General features: G+C 38.2%; 1 protein-coding gene across 2 annotated transcripts in view; it reads left to right on the top strand.

Moving 5' to 3' along the window:
- The first annotated feature begins 884 nt into the window (after positions 1-884).
- GAREM1 (GRB2 associated regulator of MAPK1 subtype 1) overlaps positions 885-18,858 on the top strand; it is a 216,123-nt gene continuing 198,149 nt past the window's right edge. Inside the window, exon 1 of one of the 2 annotated variants that reach the window (XM_007487191.3) lies at positions 885-1,652. In XM_007487191.3, the coding sequence (XP_007487253.2) occupies positions 1,532-1,652 (121 nt within the window). In that variant the 5' untranslated portion in view covers positions 885-1,531. The remainder of the gene's footprint in view (positions 1,653-18,858) is intronic. The other variant, XM_001369238.5, reaches the window with a different exon arrangement.

Raw genomic sequence — 18,858 nt, 5'->3', positions numbered from 1 at the left:
CACCAATTTAATGTGTATATCTATACATATTTATATGTATTCAAGTATATATTATATATTTATTTGTACATATGGGCATATATATGCATACTATATTATTGTTTTAACATTGTCTTCTGTAAATTCTTTGTGAATTATCTTTTTGCCTGTCTTTGTATTCCTAGCAATTAACAAAGTATCTGGCATATACCAGGAGCTTAATAAGTGCTTTATTAACTTCGTTAAGCAGTTTGCATTCTAATCACACTCTCCCTTATATCACAAGTTTTTGTTCACTATCTTTTACCTGCTATGGGATTGTAAATTTGAGAGCATAATAGGTGTTTCTATCTTTTCATCTCATTCAGAACCCAGGACAGAATTTTGCAGGTAGTGGGTGCTTAAATATTTAAGTGTTTGTTGCAGTGATTCTCATTGAAATTTAAGAGCACAATTGGTAAGTTTTAAATATACATACGTATATATTTAAGATGTATATGTGTAATATATGTGTAAGAAATATTGTATATGTAAAATGTTATATATGTAAGATATATAAGCAAGGTAAATAGACAAGACTTTACGACATAGTTCTGTGTTTAATTTCTAAGTTACAGCTCTTGGTTTCCAAGGGCAAGTTGAACATTGGAATTCCACTTTCCTATTTCTCCAGTGCAGTCTGTAAAATATTTCTACAAAGCCAAGGGTAAAAATCAAATCTCCTTTCCTTCCAGGCTGTGTCAGTCCTGCAGGGAGCTGGAGTGGTCAGAGGGTGGAGCGAGAGCTAAAGACTTAGCACCGAGCGCCCGAATCAGTGTATCCCCAGGAAGGGGAAAGTTAGGAAAGCACCAGAGAGGGAGGAGAGAAGTCAGAGAGCCCGCCAGGAGATCCAGCTCTGCTGCAGGGCGGGAGCAGGAGGAGGAGAAGGAGGAGGAGGAAGAGGAGGAGGAGGCGGTGTTTCCGGGAGCTGCGCAGGCGTTGCTCGCACCTTGTTGATTAGTCAGTGCTGGGAGCGCTGCTATGGCGTTTCTCAGACCAGCGGCTCCTCCTCACACACTAGAAGCCGAGGGAAGGAGGAGAGAGAGGAGGAGGAGGAGAGTAGCGGGCAGCCGCCGCAGCTGCAATCGGGGGGCTGGAGGAGGAGCAGCAGCAGCAGGAATAGGAATAGAAGCAGCAAAACTATCACCGCCGCCAGCCCCAGCAGCAGCCACCACCGCCAGGGTTTCTCCTTAGTCCTTCTTCTCGGTAAGGGAACCCGGGGCTTCTCAGCCATGTCCCGCAGCTGCAGCTGCAACAGCAGCAGCCGCAGCAGCAACAGCAACAGCAGCAGCAGCAGCAGCAGCGGCTGAGCCAGGAGCAAAGCGCTCTCCACCCCCACCCTCAAGCCCTCCTGCACCCGGCTGCCGGCGAGACCTGTCTGTTCTCCAGCTTCAGCCCCTCACCCTCACCGCACCCCACCCCCGGCAGCGCCCGAGGAGACGGAGGAGGAGAGGAGGTGGCGGTGGTAGTGGACTGGAAAGGGTGGGGGGAGGTGAAGAAGGAGGCTAAGAAGATGGATCCAGCCCCCTCGCAGGGCTATAGTCTGAAGGATGTGAAGTGGAGTTCGGGGGCCGTTCCGCTGGACTTGCTGGTTAGCACTTATCGGCTGCCCCAGATCGCCCGGCTGGACAGCGGTGAGTGAAGTGTCCCTGGCCCAACCCCCCTGGTGGTCTGGGCACCCCCTTTCCAGATGCGGGGAATTGGGAAGCAGGAGTTAAGAGAGGGTAGTAGTTGCTAACCGCAGTCTGTGTGTGTGTGTGTGTGTGTGTGTGTGTGTGTGTGAGCGAGAGAGAGAGAGAGAGAGAGAGAGAGAGAGAGAGAGAGAGAGAGAGAGAGAGAGAGAGAGAGAGAGAATAAGAATGTCAGAGTCAGTATATCCGAGGGTGGGACAGACAGAAGGGCCGGAGAGCAAAAGGGCGTCTGGAGCCCGCACTGGAGTTGAGAGGGGAGCAACACTAGCTAGTGCCCTGAACTTGGAGCAGCCTGTGTTGGAAGTCAGATCATTTTCAGGGACTCCTTAAAAAGGGGAAAAACCAAACCAAATAAGACTGGTTCATCCTTGGAAGGCAGATGGTCATCTTGGAAACGATATTAGCCCTTTCAATCTGTCTGCCCCAGTTACTGAAGCTTGAAAAACTCAGAGGTGCCTATCTCAAGCAACTTTCAAAGAGAAGCAATTTGCCACTTGCAGGGAAGCATGCAGCCCTGGGTGACATCTTTATTTGGGGTGGGCTTTTGAAGCAGCACTGAACCGCTGGTTTAGGTGAAAAGTCGGAGTGACCAATGAGATGAATCAAGAATCTGGCATCCCTTTAAAAAAATTATTACTCTACGTCTACATTCTTTACCTCAACTGAGTAATTTAGGGCTTAGTGTAGAAAACACTGAATGCAGTTAATTATTAGCCTTGAACATTTCCAGCCTGGGGGAGGAAAAAAAAAAGGAAAACCTAAACCACCAAAATATACGCAAGGAACTTGTTCTCCGAACTCAGGACACCTGGTCCTTCTTTAAAACAAGTCTTGTTCTGCCTTTTGTAACATCTGCAAACAAGTAACAATTCTCACCTTCCAGTAATGCTTTTTTCTTTTAAGAGCAGGAGTGAATTAGAAGGTGTAGATTCAGAGGAGATTTTTGGTCCTTGAGTATGAGGTGCTTTCAGAGAAGCTGGACTGAGTTCGAGAAGTTTATGCCATTACAGACTGCAGCTCCGGACTGTTGTTCTGAGGCTACCTGAGACACCTGGGGTCCTTGCAGCCAGGGTAATATTCTGGTCACCAAATCAAGGCCACGTCGAAAGCATACTAAACAAAGCTATTTTATTTCAAATCAGAGGGGTTTGGGTTGCTCCCCTTTGTTTTCAGGAGCAATAGGAATACGAAACTGTGTAACATGAGATTTATGAATCACCAAAGGAATTTTTATTCTCATTGTTTTTATTATCTCTGCCTTAGAACTTGAGGTCAACATGTGGGGCGCAATTTAAAAAACAGGGAAGTTCTTAGGGGCCTGGGGAAAATCTTGGAACAGGATTCACATTTGGGGACCGTTAGACTTGAAAACTGGACTTTTTTTTTAAATTTCTTGGCTTAACATGGGAATGAGTATAGTGACATACAGGAGTGCAGGCACTACAGGTGCTTTAGTAAGAGTTGTATCCAGAGTTGGTGGGGAAAGACTAGAGCATAAATATACTGCAGAAATTAATTCCATTTGATTCCTCCTTATACACCACATTAAGGTGTTTTGGAAACAATCCCTCCACCATTTCTTGCTGTTCCAGGGTCCTCATGAACTGATTTCTCTTTAAAAGGCAAAAGACATATGAATTAGCTGGAGCAAAATTCCTACAAAAATTTAAAGATGGAATTAAATTAAATTATAATTAGAAATCAGTCTGTGACCTCTCTCATTCACCACTTTCTTCTCCTTTTGCCATTGTAGATCTGAATCAAATTCACTCCTTTATCCTTTGTTTTGCAGCAGTAAAGGTAGAATTTTTTTTAGTTACAGAATTTTCTTTTAATATTCTTGTTTTGAAATCACTCATTATTTTTAATTTGCACACTCTGGTCTTTGGAAGGCAGTATTTTTATGGTTATTTACTTACCCTTTGAAGCTCAAAACTGCCCCTTCCTTGGCACTTAGAAAGATGCAAAGTTTGTTTATTCATGGAATTGTTCCTTAGTTACTATGGTAGTACTGAATCATTTACTAATAAGGCTGCCCATTTTACCACCTCCCTTCTCCACCCAAACTTTCTTGCCCCCAAGCTTTATTGTATGTATTTAGTATATTTCCTTCCATAAAGTTTAGGTCATTGTAATACTTAAGTAATACATTTTAGGTAGAACTTGAGATGAGTCAGTCAGCTTCAGCTGTCAGTCAGCACTGTTTTTTTTTAGTTTGTTAGGAAGCATTTATTAAGCACCTGCTATATTCCAGATACTACATTAAGCACTGGATAGGAGTTTTAGGCATCTATCATAGCAATATTGAACGTCTATTCATCATCCTTCAGCAAACCTTTATTAAGTTCCTCCTGTGTGCTTAACAAATACTGAGTTATAAAATTAGATAAAACATGATTATTGCCCCATGGAGGATACAGTCTAGGAAGAAAAAACACCTTATACATAACTGTATTAATATCATAGAGTCCCCATCCATCATTATGCAGAATTAATGATTCCCCACATTCCTGTGTATGTGTTTAATCAGTTCTAGCATATGCATGTAAAGGATGTCTCCTCATAAGTTGCAGTTCATTTTCCTAATCATGTTTTTGTTTTGTTTTTTAAAGAAGAGGAGAAGAGGTTGGAAAATGTGTCCTTGTTCAGCTCATATGGCTAGAGAAAGCAGGTGGTTTTCCCTTTCTAATGACTAGGACCTATACTATAAGTAATACTTGAAGAGAGCTGATACTGTGCCACTTTTGATCTTGAAGCTATTCTTTACCTACTATTCAAAGTAGCAACGTTGTATCTGTCGAATCTAGTTAGAGTTACTTGGAATCAGGAGACTAGTTTTTGTTTAAAAAAATCTCTCTCTTTCTCTCTCTCTTTCTCTCTCTCTCTCTCTCTTTCTCTCTCTCTCTCTGTATGCATACATACAATGAAATGCTTGCCTCTTAACTACCTAGACTACTGTCTGTCTTCAAAAATTGGTGGACAGGGTGGGAGAGCATGAGCAAGTTGTAGAAAGGATGAGTTGGCATTTTTTGCTAGCATTTCTATATAATATTTGTGTCTGCCATATGGTTGCTACTTTTGAAGTTGTAGGCATGTCTGGATAAAAAAAATGAATGTATATGAAACTGATCCACTCACATTGCTTTACTTTTTTTTTTCCTTCTGAGAAGCAGAGTCCAAATGTCTGTTGTCCAGACTTTGACAGGTAGTTGGATGGACAAACTTTAGAGCTGATCCTTCAGTACCTAAATCTTGTGCAGACAGATAATATGGATAAACAATTAGCTGGACCCAAAATGAAATGGGAGAGAGTGGGCTGGATTGCTTGCAGAAATATTCATGGGACTATTTAAAAGTACTTCTTCCTGAAGCAAAGGTCCATTTTTTAAACTTCCTTAACATTCTTCCATGAATGCTATATAGCTGTGACTCACAGAGTACCCCATTTTCTGAGGAAGCAAAATTTCAAATCTCTCAACAGGAAGAGTACTGCAAGAGAAGCAGCAGAACAGATTTTGTTAGGGAAAGGTATGACCTGAAAAGGAGGACTAGTCCGATATGAAGGTGGGTAGTAACCAAGGCAAGATCTATTTTTGTTATCCCTACAATGCCAAAGGACCTAGAACAGGGTTTCCTATCATAGAGTTTATGATTGTGAGTTAAAAAGTATTTTTATAATTGTATTTGAATATCATTAGTTTCCTTTGAAATCTTTTGCATTTTATATTTTTAAAAACATGATTTTGAGAAGAGGACCATAGGCTTTACCAGACCACCAAAGGAAAGAGAATCAACATTTATATAGCATGTATTATGTTTTAGGCACTGTACCAAGTACTTTTAGAAGTACTATTTCCTTGATACTTACAACTAACCAAGGTAGGTGCTATTATTTTGATTTTACCACAAAGAAAACTGAGGCAAACAAGAGGTTAAATGACTTACTCAGAGTCATACAGCTATTAAGTGTCTGAGACTAGATTCCTTATAGATTTATCTTGGGCCTTCTACTCTTTCTAAATTTTCTCATTTCATTATATTTACTCCTATGGTTTTAGTTATTATCTCTCTCTATTCAGAGGCCTCTATTTCTCTGTAGTTGTTCTCTTGTTCAGTCATGTACAACTCTTCCTGTCCCCATTGAGGGTTTTCTTGGTAAAGATACTGGAGTGGTTTTCTGTTTTCTTCCCCAGCTCATTTACAGATGAGGAAACTGAGGCCAGCAGGGTTAAGTAACTTGCCCAGGGCCCCACAGCTAGTACACACCTGAGATCAGATTTGAACTTAGGTAGGTGAGTCTTCTTGACCCCAAATTTCTCTACTATTTCCCAATCTATTCTTAAAGCTGCCTTTGTATTTGTTTGCTGGCTAGATAAAGCTACCTAGGTACCCTATTAGCACACTTCTAAAACTGAATTCAGCCATTTTTCTCACAAAACTTATTTTTCTCTTAAACGATTCTCTAACTTTTCAATTTATGTTCATGGATCTCCTATTCTGCCATTCTCTCAAGGACATAACTTTGGTGTCATTTTTTTCTCTCTATAACTTGATACTGTCAATCAGTTGCATATTCCTGCTTCTAAACCCCATCTAGCCTCACTTTCCCTCTGGGTTCTCTAGTCAGAGCCTCATGGTTTATTATCTGGTCTCTTTTAATAGATTCTGTTAAATCTGTTAATTAGCTGGTCACCTTGCTTCTAGACCTTCACCATTCTAGCCCAGCCTATTCACTGTTATTTTAGCAATCTTCCTAAGGTGGAACACTTCTCCAAAACTTTTCATTACCTCCCTACTGCCTTCCTGATAATATAGAAAGTCCTGATTGGGCATTTAAGGCCTGCCACAGCCTACCATCAGCCTAGCTCTCCAGCCTTATTTTATTACTTATTATTTGCCATACAAATCCCCAGTGTCTCTATTCAAAGGAGCCAAAGAAGCTAGTTTGTGATCCCATTTGGGGTTTTCTTGGCAAAGATTCTAGAGTGGTTTGCTGTTTCTTTCTCCTGTTCATTTTACAAATGAGAAAACTGAGGACAATAGAGTTACGTGACTTGCCCAGGATCTGATAGTTTTTCAGAGGACAGATTTGAACTAAAAAAGATGAATCTTCCCAATTCCTAGCCTGGCACTCTTATCTGCTGTGCCACTTACCTACCCCACCTAACAAATATTTGTCTAGTTGGGAAGAGTACTGTATTTGGAGTTGAAAGACTAAATTCAAATCCTAGTTCTGTTATACTACCTGTGTGACTTTGAAAATATTTGTATAACTCCTTTGACTTCAATTTCCTAAATTTTAAATTAAGAAAGATAGATTAGATGAATAATATTATCCAATAATCTTATGGATTGACTAATTCTATATTATAATGTTAACTATAGATAAAGGTTCAGGACAAGAAGAAAAGGAAGTTCCAGTTTAACCACAATCTCCCCATTCTATTTTACATGTTTCCCTAAAAATTGAATAGGTGAGAAATTTGCATTTTTTTATTTTTATTTTTCCAGAAATTTTTATTTCTGGAAGCCTTCCCACCCTTCCTAGAAAGACTCTTGTGGATATATGGCCCTGCCTGCAGTATGTCTACATAAATTTGCATTATGCAAGTTTGACTTAGGTAAAGAATTCTCAAAAAAATCTGTGGTTCAAAAAAATACCTTTGTTAACTTTACTGGGCTCAACCACTCCCCCTCTCACCTCCCATCAAATAACAACAACAATAAAAAATTAAACTAAACAAAAAAAAAAACCAAACCCCTTCAACTGCAAGCAGAAGATTGGACACTTGGAGAAAGTGGCTTAAGACCTTGGGTGTAGAGAGAGGAGACCTTTACCCACAATGCCCATCTGTCAACATGCCCCCCTACCCCAGCTTTTTTCTCTCCATCCAAACTTGGGTGCCAGGTGTCCCTGGACCCTTAAGGTAGTCCATCTTGTCCTGTCTGTCTTAATCTTAATCCAGCCCTCATGTGTCTTCTCTTCCCATTCCACCCCTCTTTTCCCTCTGCTTTCTGAGCAGGTCTCAACATGACTGACCCAGGTGTTCCTTTTCCCACTCATATTTATGTCCCTGGCTCCCATTTGTCCTTGAACCACCTTCTTCCCTCCCTTCCCCACATCTGTGGGCAAATGTGCATCATGTAAAAATCACTTTATGTTGAGGACGGTGGAATGGGCCACTTATGTCAAGTGAGAACTGTCTATTGCATGAAATAAATTATTTAACAACATATTTAACAGAGAAATACATAAAATGAGAACTGTCTATATTGCATGAAATATTGTTTAACAAGATATTTAACAGAGAAATATGTAAGAAAAAATAAAATACAATGAAATGTAGCATTACATTTTAAAATTGTATATAGCCCACAGGAATCCATTTGTATAGATTAGTGGTTCCTTTTCTGTTTGAATTTAATACCACTACTTTAGAACAGCTGATGAAAAATGAATGACACCATTTGTTCCAAATAAAAGCAGGTCTATACACTGGTAACAATGGCAACCATCCTGATCAGTAAGGGAGATTTCTTTGGTTTACAGCTAAAAGAACATCAATATTGTTCTCCCCACCCCCCCATTCCTCCTGATACTTAACTCCCAGTAGTTGCAGAAGGAAAGAGGGTCTTTAGTTGGTTTTAATAATTCTTCTCTTTAAAGTTGTTTTGATTACAATTTGAAAGGTAACCTTTTCTAAACTGATTTGGCCTCAAAATACTTTGGGAATTCAAATGTATTCATGGAACACAAAAGCACTGCTAATTTCAGGGTACAGAATATCCTTGAACCATTCAAAAGGTAACAGACTGCCTTGGGAAATAAGAAGTTCACTCTTTGAGAGATAGTGTCTCAATGGAGGAAGGTGATGGTCCTGTTGCACTCTGTCCTGCTTAGACTCCATTTACAGAAAATTCTGGTCACTTTTGGGTCCACATTTCCAGAAGGATATGGATGAGTAGAAAATTATCCAGAGAACCCTGTGTATCAGCTAAGGATGGTTAGCCTCAGAAAGAGAAGACTGAGAGGGTGGCACATGATAATGGCCTTCAGATATTGAAAGCTCTATCTGGTACAATTAGATTTGCAACAACAGCAATGAGTACAGGTAGTTAGTAGCATATTTCAAGGGAATATGTCCTTGTTGAGCTATTCCCAAAGTGTATTAATTTTCCAGATTAAATAGTGAATTCTTCCTTACAGAGCTCTTCAAGCATGGGTTGCCCATTTTGGGGGGATTTTGGAGAAGTAATTCTTATTTAAACATGGGCTAGATTAGTTCACTTCTGAGAGTTTATGATATAGGGATGGAAATTTGGAAGGAAAATTTTGATTAAAGCCTTTTTCATACTGAGGATTGCTATATGTAGTTATTTGATAATTAATTCAAAATTTAATATTATGGGATGATTGCTTCTAAGCATAAACAGGTTCTCTTGGATCACCATTCCCATTACACAAAGCAACAGTGCTCAATGAATACGATTTCAAAATGATTGGTGTTAGGAAATCTCAGCCTTGCTTCTGAACCTTTCCCCATAAATCTTGACCACCCCTCTCAGTATCTTTGAGGGAGCTATGTCCATTAGATGAATGGGAACCTTGGGAAGAAAAAATGAATTATATACTATAGTAATATTTGGAAAAATTATAATATTTCATACTTTTCAAAGCAATAACAGTAATAAAAAGCCACAACTTTAATATGTCACAATACATCTTAGATAAGGAGGGAGGAAATGTTATCATTTCTATTTGACAATCAAGGAAATAGACACCCCAGATGAGAAACTTTTGGCCAATATTCTTTCTAATCTTCTAACCAAGGAGAGGTTAAGAAGAGCTAGTGGAGATGTCTATATATCAGAGAGTGTTTGAAGCTGCTTCATTATAGAAATAAAACTGGGCTAGGAGAAGTGGGAAGCAAGAGTAAGATTTAGAATATGATTTGAATCCAAGATAACTTTGAAAGTAAGACAACCTAAATTGTAGGTATTATGGCATCAGAATTAAGCACAATGGCTTGTCCAGTGTTGAGTGTGTGGTGGGTTGTCGATAAATCACACATGCTGCTCATAAATCCACTTCATTTGAAAGAATTGAAATGATTTTTAATAGTTTTTGTCTTCTAGTTTAAAACTTCTTTTTTGACCAGTTATGTGACACTCACTTGACTAAGTCTTAGTTACAGCAGAAGAGTACAGGGTATAATTCAGTAGAAATGGGAGAGAACAGTGATAAATGTTTAGGCCAAAAAGACTTGGGAAACCCTCCTTAAATACTCATTCTGTACAGACAGAACTGCAGAATTGAAGCATTTAGATGAAATTAATTACCCAAATGAGTCACATCAGAAGACATTCAGTTATCTGCCCTTAAAAAAAGTGGGCCTGGTTGATCTACTGTAGTTCTTTTTAAAGGAGTAGGTATTATAAACTATTTTTATCCCTATTTGGCATTTCTCTCAAAATAGAGATGGTTGTTCTGTCATCTTGCAAATCCACTTAGTTTATTTTCTCCTCTCCAAACTATTTATATGATGTTTTAGGGTAATCTTCCTATAGCACAGCCACATGATACTCTCCTGCTCAAAACCCTTCGATGGCTCCCTTTCCACTTAAATCTAAACCTCCAGGGGTATTCAGCCCCTTCTCAGTCTGGCTCTGAATGCCTCCTATGTACATACTCTCTGTTCAAAAAGATTTGATACTAACTTTTTCCTAAACAGATCTTGTGTTTTTCTTCATCATTATTATTACTAGCTTATATTTATATAGCATTTCTATAAATTAATACCTTTGATTTTCACAACAATCCTGTGAAGAAGACAGTGGCAAGGTATTAAAAATAAACATGTTATGTATTTAGCACTTCAAAGTTTGCTATGTATGCACTTTACTCAATCTATTTTATCATTAATCCAAGGATGTGAGTGGCTCATATATAAAGCAAGAAAGCTGGTATGTTTGACTGCAAATCACTTATTTGTTCATTGTCTTCCACTTTGGGAACAAAAATTTTACTTTGAAGCAAAACAAACTCGATGGTTTCCCTTTAGTTATTTAAGTTATTAATGGTAAGGACTTGTTTGTAAAAAAGTATAACTGCTTGTTTTATTCAGTGACCCATATTTCTAGGGCTGTCCCAACCCTGACTCGAAACCATGCTCTGTTTTATTCTCAGACAATAAGTTTCCTTTATGCCAATGAATTTCCATAGTGGTGAATGAAGGAATCAGAACTCCTAAGTCTCTTCCCAGCTCTTCTGCTGACTCACTCCCTACAATTATGGGCATTCTGATTCTGTTAATTCTCAGTTCAAGAGAAGAATTTAAATGTTCCTTGTTGAGCTGTGGAGACTTAATGAATGTTTGTTAAACACTTTTGAGATTTTGATTAAAAATGCAATATTAAATTCTTTGTGGCAATGAATATATTTATCATTAGAGTTACTACTTTGCTTGTAAAGGCAGCATGTTTAGTTGATAGCTTAAAGGAAATTATTATCTGTTAGCAATATTTAATTAAGTAAATATTCTTGTAAAGGTTTAATATAGCTTATAGGCTGCACTTTTTGCCCTGTTGGAAAAAATTCATTGGGCCAATTGTGTTTAAGATAATTTTCTAAGGCTCTCTTCTAGTTTCAATGTTTAAGATAAGAACTTTTCCTTGATAGCTGCTTCTACTATCTAGAAACTGATTCTGAAAAAAATAGACACAGTTGGAAGAGGGCAAAATCTTGTCTTTAATATAGTTGTTTTGTATCTAGCTGTTACCAATGTGAGTGACCAGAAATCATTGGGAGGAGTGAGTTGGTCATGAAAAGGTTATTAAAGTCTTATGAATCCTGTTTGAGCTAACTTTTTTGATACATAAAGGGATCTGCAGCTTATGGTTACTATTTCAATAAATCAATAAGTATTTGTTAGTTGGCTACCATATGCTAGATATTCTGCTAGCCATTGAGAATACACAAACAGAAGTAAAACAAACTCTTCCCTTAAGGAACTTATGAAGATATAAATATATAGAAAATAAATATAAGGTAATTTGGTTGTGGAGGAGGGTTAGGGCTGAGAAAACAGAGGTGCTACTAGAGGGGAAAAATCAAGAAAAACTTCATGTAGAAGATGGATGCTTGATTCAAGTTTTGAGGCAATCCAGAGATTCCAGGAGGCAGAGATGAAGAGAAAGGAAGAAAGCCTGTGTAAAGGAATGGCTATGGGAGCTGGAAGTGTTTTATAGAAGGAGCAGTTAATAATGCTGGGTTAGCTGGATCATATATTGTACAGAATAAAGTATGTTGTAATTTTTTAATTTTATTTTAATTGAGTAAGAAAATTTTTCCATGGTTACAAGATTCGTGTTCTTTCTCTCTCCTCCTCCACCCCCCTCCTATAGCCAATGCACAATTCCACTAGGTTTTACATGTGTCTTTGGTCAAGACCTATTTCCATATTATTGATGTTTGCACTAGGGTGATCGTTTGGAGTTTACATCTCCATCGACCCATGTGATCAAGCAGTTGTTTTTCTTCTTTCTGCTCCCACAGTTCTTTCTCCGGATGTGGATAATGTTCTTTCTCCTAAGTCCCTCAGAATTGTCCTGGATCATTGCATTGCTGCTAGTAGAGAATTGTGCCACAGTGTATCTGTTTCTGTGTATAACGTAGAATAAAATATTAGAAGGATAAATTGGAGCCAGTTGTGAAAGACTTTAACTGCCAAACAATAGTTTATATTTGAGCCTAAATCAGGGATTATTTTATCCTGGGGTCTATGAATTTATATTATTTTGCAAAAAATATTTTGATAATTATTTGAATATAATTTCTTTTCCTTTGTCATCCTGTGTATTTAATTTTATATATTTAGAAACATGATTTGGAGAAGAGGTTCATAAACTTTACCAGATTGCCAGGGGTGATTCATGGCACAAAAAAAGGTTAAGAACAATTGTTCTTTATAGATAAGAGAGTGGTATTTTGTATTGGGTAGTTGTATTGGGTAGGTAAATTAATGATAAGCACGATAAAGGCAATAATAATCACCTACATTCAATTGTTGAGGGATTTTTAACATCCAGATATTCAATTTGTACAACAGGGAATGTTCCACTTCAACCTGTGCTGCCCATTTATCCTTGGCCCATAAGGATTGGCTAGATATAGCCCACCCCCTGGCACTTGAGGCAGTTTGAATGACTGGTATCACCCTAGTAAGGAATTTCTACCAGGGCAAGTTGACCCATGTCCAGAAATGGGTAATTGTGATTGGAGAGACTAATTGGTAATTACTATGCTCTTTAAGAGAACTATTTTACCATCAATCGCTTGCATTTTTAATGTCCAATCTTGAAGCGCCACCAGTCTGAACCAGACTCAACTTCTAGAAATGGACCAGCTAGATCCCAGGATGACTTTGGAAGATTTTTCAGTTAAAGTCTGTTTTCGAAAGAGGCGCCCTCAGATTGGATGTGGATCCCTCATCTTTTTATGTCCTTAACAGTTGCTTTGGGGACCTGAAGGCAAGTCTGTTCATGACTTTGAGAATCAAAAATCTGAATGAGTTAAAAACCTGAGCTGCTTTCTTTTAATGCCTACTTTGACCTAGGTACTGTGCCAAGTACTGGGAATTCAGCAGTCCCTGAACTGAAAAAACTTAGTTTCCTTTGGGATGCAACATGGACCCAAATAAGTTAATATAAAGTTAAATATAAGTTGCTATAAAGTAATTAAGAAGAGAGAGAGAAAGCACTAATAATTAAGGGAATCAGAGACATTTTCATAGGGGAGATGGTAACTCAGTTGAGCCTTCCAGGAAAACAGGGGTTTCAAAATGGTACTTTGGAGGAGGGGAGGCAAATAATGAAGGGTAGTTTGTGTATCTGCATGGGGCAGCTAGGTGGTATAGTCTATGAGAGTTCTTGCTGGGCCTGGAATTAGGAAAACTCTTCTTCCTGAGTTCAAATCTGGCCTCAGACACTACCTGTGGAACCCTGGGCAAGTCACTTAACTCTGTTTGCCTCTCTTTCCTCCTCTGTAAAACGAGCTGGAGAAGGGAATGGGGAAGTTTTTTAGTATCTCTGCCAAGCAAATCCCAAATGGGGTGGAAGACTTTTGGGAAAACAACTGAACAGAAAAGATGAAGGCAAGACAAAGAATATAGAGATTGGGGAACTGCTAGTAATTCATTCCCCCCCCCCCCAAAAAAAAACCATCATGATGGAGAGTGAGGCTGGATTGTCAGAGACTTAAAGGCTAGACTGAGAGATTTGCATTTTATTGGAAGGGCCTACTGGAGATTGATAGAATTTTGAGCTGAATAGGACTTCACAGATCATCTAGTCCAAACATGCTCATCCTCTGGAGAGGGGACATGATCAGACCTTCATTCTAGGACTTTCATTTTTACAACTGGGTTCAAGTTCGATTAGAGAAAGGAGAGACAGTGCAGGGAAACAATTATGACTTTTATAAGAGGTTAGAAGAGATGATAAGGACCTAAATTATTGCCATTGTGCAAATGGAGATCTGACAGCTCTGCAAGTAAATAAAGTCAACAGGCCTAGACAATTGATGACATAAAAGAAAAGAAGGGAATAATAAGCATTTATATATCACCTACTGTGTGCTAGACACTGCCCTGAGAGCTTTTTAGAAATATATCTTAATTTGATCCTCATAACCTGAGAGATAGGTGCTATTATTATCCCAAATTTACTATTGAGGAATCTGAGGCAAACAGAGATTAGGTGACTTGTCCAGGGTCACACAGCTAGTTAATGTCTGATGTCAGATTTGAACTCTGGTTTCCCCTGACTCCAGACCCAGAGCTTTAGAAGATTCAAGGATGATTCTGAGATCATAAACTTGGTAACTCGGAGGAAAGGGTAAGATTAGTGGAAAAGATGATGAGTCCTATTTTGGACTTTTTTGTTAAAACAAATGGTTTTGAAATACTGGTGGGACATATTCAAGTATCAGTGTCCATCAGGCAGAGATTCTGTGTTCAAGAGAAAAATGAGGGATAAACATATAGATTTGGGAGTCTTGAATTCAAATGAATATTGACACTACGAGAGATGAAATGACTGAGCTAGAGTATATAGAGAAAAGAGGTCCAGTGATAGTGCTTCAGTGAAGGGGTGCCTGCCATGCTAATCAGATAGAAGATGAATTTTGAGCCAGAAAATTATCTTAAGGAAAACTAGGATTGTTAAGGAAAAGTAGGATAGGTTTTAACTGTCAGAAGCTGCAGGAGGGAGAAACCAAGTAAAGGCTACCAGATTTAGCTTTTGGAACCATTATTGAGATTGGTTAGAGTAGCTTTAAGTAAAGTGATGAGGTCAAAGCCAGTTTGCAAGGGTTTGGCTGGAAAGAAGTAAATTCTTAATGTCTTCAATTATAAAATGTGAATAATAATAGGACTGATCCCTTAGGGTTGCAGCAAAGATTACATGTAGAACATTTGTAAAGCATTGACCTACATGTAGTAGGTGCTCAATAAATGCTTGTTGAATCAACCGAGAAAATGGAGTTTGCAAGTATACATGACCCTTGAATCCAGGGAAGAAGGATTGGATTTTAAGAGAACTTGATTCAAGTTAAATAAAATTAAGGCTATAGCCAGAATTCTCCACCTTTTAAGAATTAAATTGATACATACCTCATTGTAAATTTATGAGTTCTTTAATACTTAATGCTGTTGAAAAGCTTTTATTGCTTTTGCCTGGGTTTCATGTAAAATGCCCAAGTGCCGTATTTCTGGCAGTTTAGGTGTCAGGCAAAAAAAAAAATCTACTTTTCTTATTACAATTCTTTTCTTCATCTTTCTTAATAGTAAATCATAAGAACTGACAACTTAGACTTGAAGCTTTAAAACCTGTGGTACTTGTGAAATTGAAGTCCTCAGATAATGATTAATTTCACATTTTAAGGTTTGTAAAGCACTTTACATATATTAACTCATTTGTCCTCACAACACTGGAGGTTAGGCTGTTAGCTCCCCCATTTTACACATGGGGAAATCGAGGCAAGTAGAGGTGGAATTATTTGCCCATGTCACAATGCTAATAAGTGTCTGAGGTTATATTTGAACTTAAGTCTTACTAACTGTAGACCTGGCACTCTATCTACTCTGCTGCCTTGCCTATTTAATGCCTTCTTCCCTGGAAAATGGCTGAATAACTGTAACACCTAGCCATCTCAGATAAGTTTCTCCTGCCAAAAAAAAAAAATTGGCCTGCCCCACAGCAATAAGCAGGTTGTTATTGTTATTTAGTCATTTTTTCAGTCCTGTCTGACTCTTCATGATCCCATTTGGTATTTTCTTTGGAAAGATATTAAAGTGGTTTGCCATTTCCTTTTCTAGCTCATTTAATAGATGAAGAAAGTGAGACAAATGGGGTTTCAGTGACTTGCCCAGAGTCCCCACAGCTAGTAAGTGTCTAGTCAAACTCAGGTCTTCCAATAAACTGATTAGCTTGACTTTAATTTCCTTTTCATTTCTTCTGCCCAGCTTCTAGTGAAGGTAGTAAAGCTTATTTGAAATGCCCCCCCCCCCAAATGGGTAAGTAGATCTATAGAAGAGAATAAACAGTCAGAATAATTAACCAATGAGTGGTCAAAGAGCTGCTCTAGTCTCAGATGTCTATAAATAGTTAAGCTTATCAGGATTTAAGTTGCTGGTATAGTTGGAACTGAAGTACAAGACTATATTCAGAAAGCCTTCTTATTTTTAGAGTTCATTGTACTCTAAAGGAGCAGCCTTGAAATTATTTTAAAGAACACTTAAAGAGTATGAGATGCTTTCATTTCTTGTATTTTTTCCCTTTCTTTATCCTAGCTCAAACTGATATTGTGTAAGAATCTTTATTTTGGGATAGATTCTAAGCTAACCTTCTTGGGCTGGAAGAGAAGAGGATGAGAAGATTTTCGTTAAGCGCAATATGCAATTTATTTAATTTTTCACTATAGAGTTAGTGAAAACAACAATGCTTAGATATTGTTCTTGGTTTTTAGTATATGCCTTGGGTTATATCCAAGAATAGAGCCACGAAAGCCATCTTATTTTACAAAGGAGAGAAGGAGTGGAAAAAGGGATCATATTAATAGAGACCAACCCTTCTTTTTTTTTTTAAACCCTTATGTTTATTAGAATTGACACTAAATATCTCTTCTAAGGCAGAAAAATGATAACAGTCAGGCCGTTGGGGTCAGATGTCTTGCCCAGAGTCATATAGCTAGAAAGTAAATGTCTGAGGTCGTATTTGAACCTAGGTCAACCCGACTCCAGGCCAGGTACTCATCTGCAGAGCCACCTAACTGCCCCCTTGCATCATTTTCTAAACTCAGAACTTCCTGTCCAGACTTACTCTTCTAAAGGGCACCTGGGTGGCAGAGTACATAAAATGCCAAGCCTAGAGTCAGGAAGAGCTGAGTTCAAATTTAGGCTTAGACACTTAATAGCTGTGTGACTCTGGACAAGTCATTAAACCTTGTTTGCCTCAGTTTCCTCATCTCTAAAATGAGCTGGAGAAGGAAATGGCAAACCATTTCAATATCTTTGCCAAGAAAACCCGAAATGAGGTCATGAAGAGTCAGACACAGCTGAACAATAACAACTTCTATTTCCATGGTTGTGGGAGGTCCAAGAAATTTGTTTTTCTAAAGAAACTTTTAATTCATTTTAAAGCTAGTGCTACCCCTAGTGTGTCTGTGAAAATGATAATAACTTGTAAAATGCCTTCTGGAATCATAGTCCAGATGCCTTGGCAACAAGTTTCCCCTAGGGAAGAGTTTGTTTTAAAATGATACTTTGCTGAACTGGCATGTGTCTGAGTGTGTTTAAAATTGAAAAAACATTTGCAGGTTCATTTAAATTCCTTCTAGCCATATACTACTAAATAGTCACAGTAAACTTATTTTCCCCCTATTATCCAATGTAGTATATACTTTAAATGTAATTGTCTCATTTAAAAAAAAGTCTCTCTTGCTTTTAGACTTGGGATTTTAGAGTTATAAAACTTGAGAGATTCTCTTGCCCAATCTGCTTGAATGTGTTATGATTTAGTATAAAGACCATTGGCTTTGGGTTCAGAAAACTTGGGATCGTGTTCCAGATGAAATGCTCGAAGGATACATGATGCTACCTAATCTCTTGGAGTCTCAATTTCCTAGTTTCTTTCATTGTAAAATGGAAATGATAATAATCACACTAATTATTTAGTCAGCCCTCAGTCAACTAGTATTAACTGTCTACTAAGTGCCAGACACTGTGCTAAATGCTAGAAATAGATAAAAGCAAAAACTGCCACTGATCTCAAGTAGTTCACATTTTAATGAGGGAAGTAAAATATCAGCAATTATATAAAAACAAGATATATGCAGAATAAATTATGGATAATCTCAGGAAGAAGTTATTAAGATTAAGGAGGACAGGGAAGACTGAATTTTTACTGAAGGTAAAAATTTACCTCAGATTGAAGGATGCCAGAGAAGCCAGGAGGTAGAGATGAGGAGGAAGAGCATTCCAGGAATGGGACAGCCAGAGAAAATGCCTGGAGCTTTAGAGATGAAGTGTTTATGCAGTTCAAGGAACAACAAGGAGTAGATGTTACTGGCTCTCAGAGTATGTCAAGGGAGTGAATTATGGGGAAACTCAGAAGGCAGGAGCAAGCTATGTTACAAAGGGCTCTGAAAGCACACTGAGGATTTTATAATAGTTCTTGGAAGTAACGGGAAGCCTTTGTGTGTGGATGAAAGCAGTCATTCTTAGGATCAGAAGACTTGGAATTAATATAAACCTTGATAAACCATCTTGTTTTACAGATAAGGTAAGTGAAGCCAAAGGACCATATAAGTAGTAGGAGAGCTGAAGTTAAATCTAGGCATTTGATTCTAAACTCTAGAGCTCTTTTCATTAATCTTAGTGAAGTGCTTTGCAAACTTTAATAGTTCAAATAAATGTGTTCTCTTATAATAAAGAATGAGGCTCAAAGATTAATATTGATATCTTATTTTCCTTGAAGAAAAATTTAGCAAAGCCATATCTTATGAAGAGGGCCAACTTGCTGAGTGACTTTGGGCAAGTCACTTAACCCTGTTTGCCTCAGTTTCTTCATCTGTAAAATGAGGTAGAGAAGG

This window comes from Monodelphis domestica, chromosome 3 (assembly GCF_027887165.1).
Source record: "Monodelphis domestica isolate mMonDom1 chromosome 3, mMonDom1.pri, whole genome shotgun sequence".
Lineage (NCBI taxonomy): Eukaryota > Metazoa > Chordata > Mammalia > Didelphimorphia > Didelphidae > Monodelphis > Monodelphis domestica.
The sequence above is the reverse complement of the archived record's forward strand: the minus strand, read 5'-3'. Positions and strand labels throughout refer to the sequence as shown.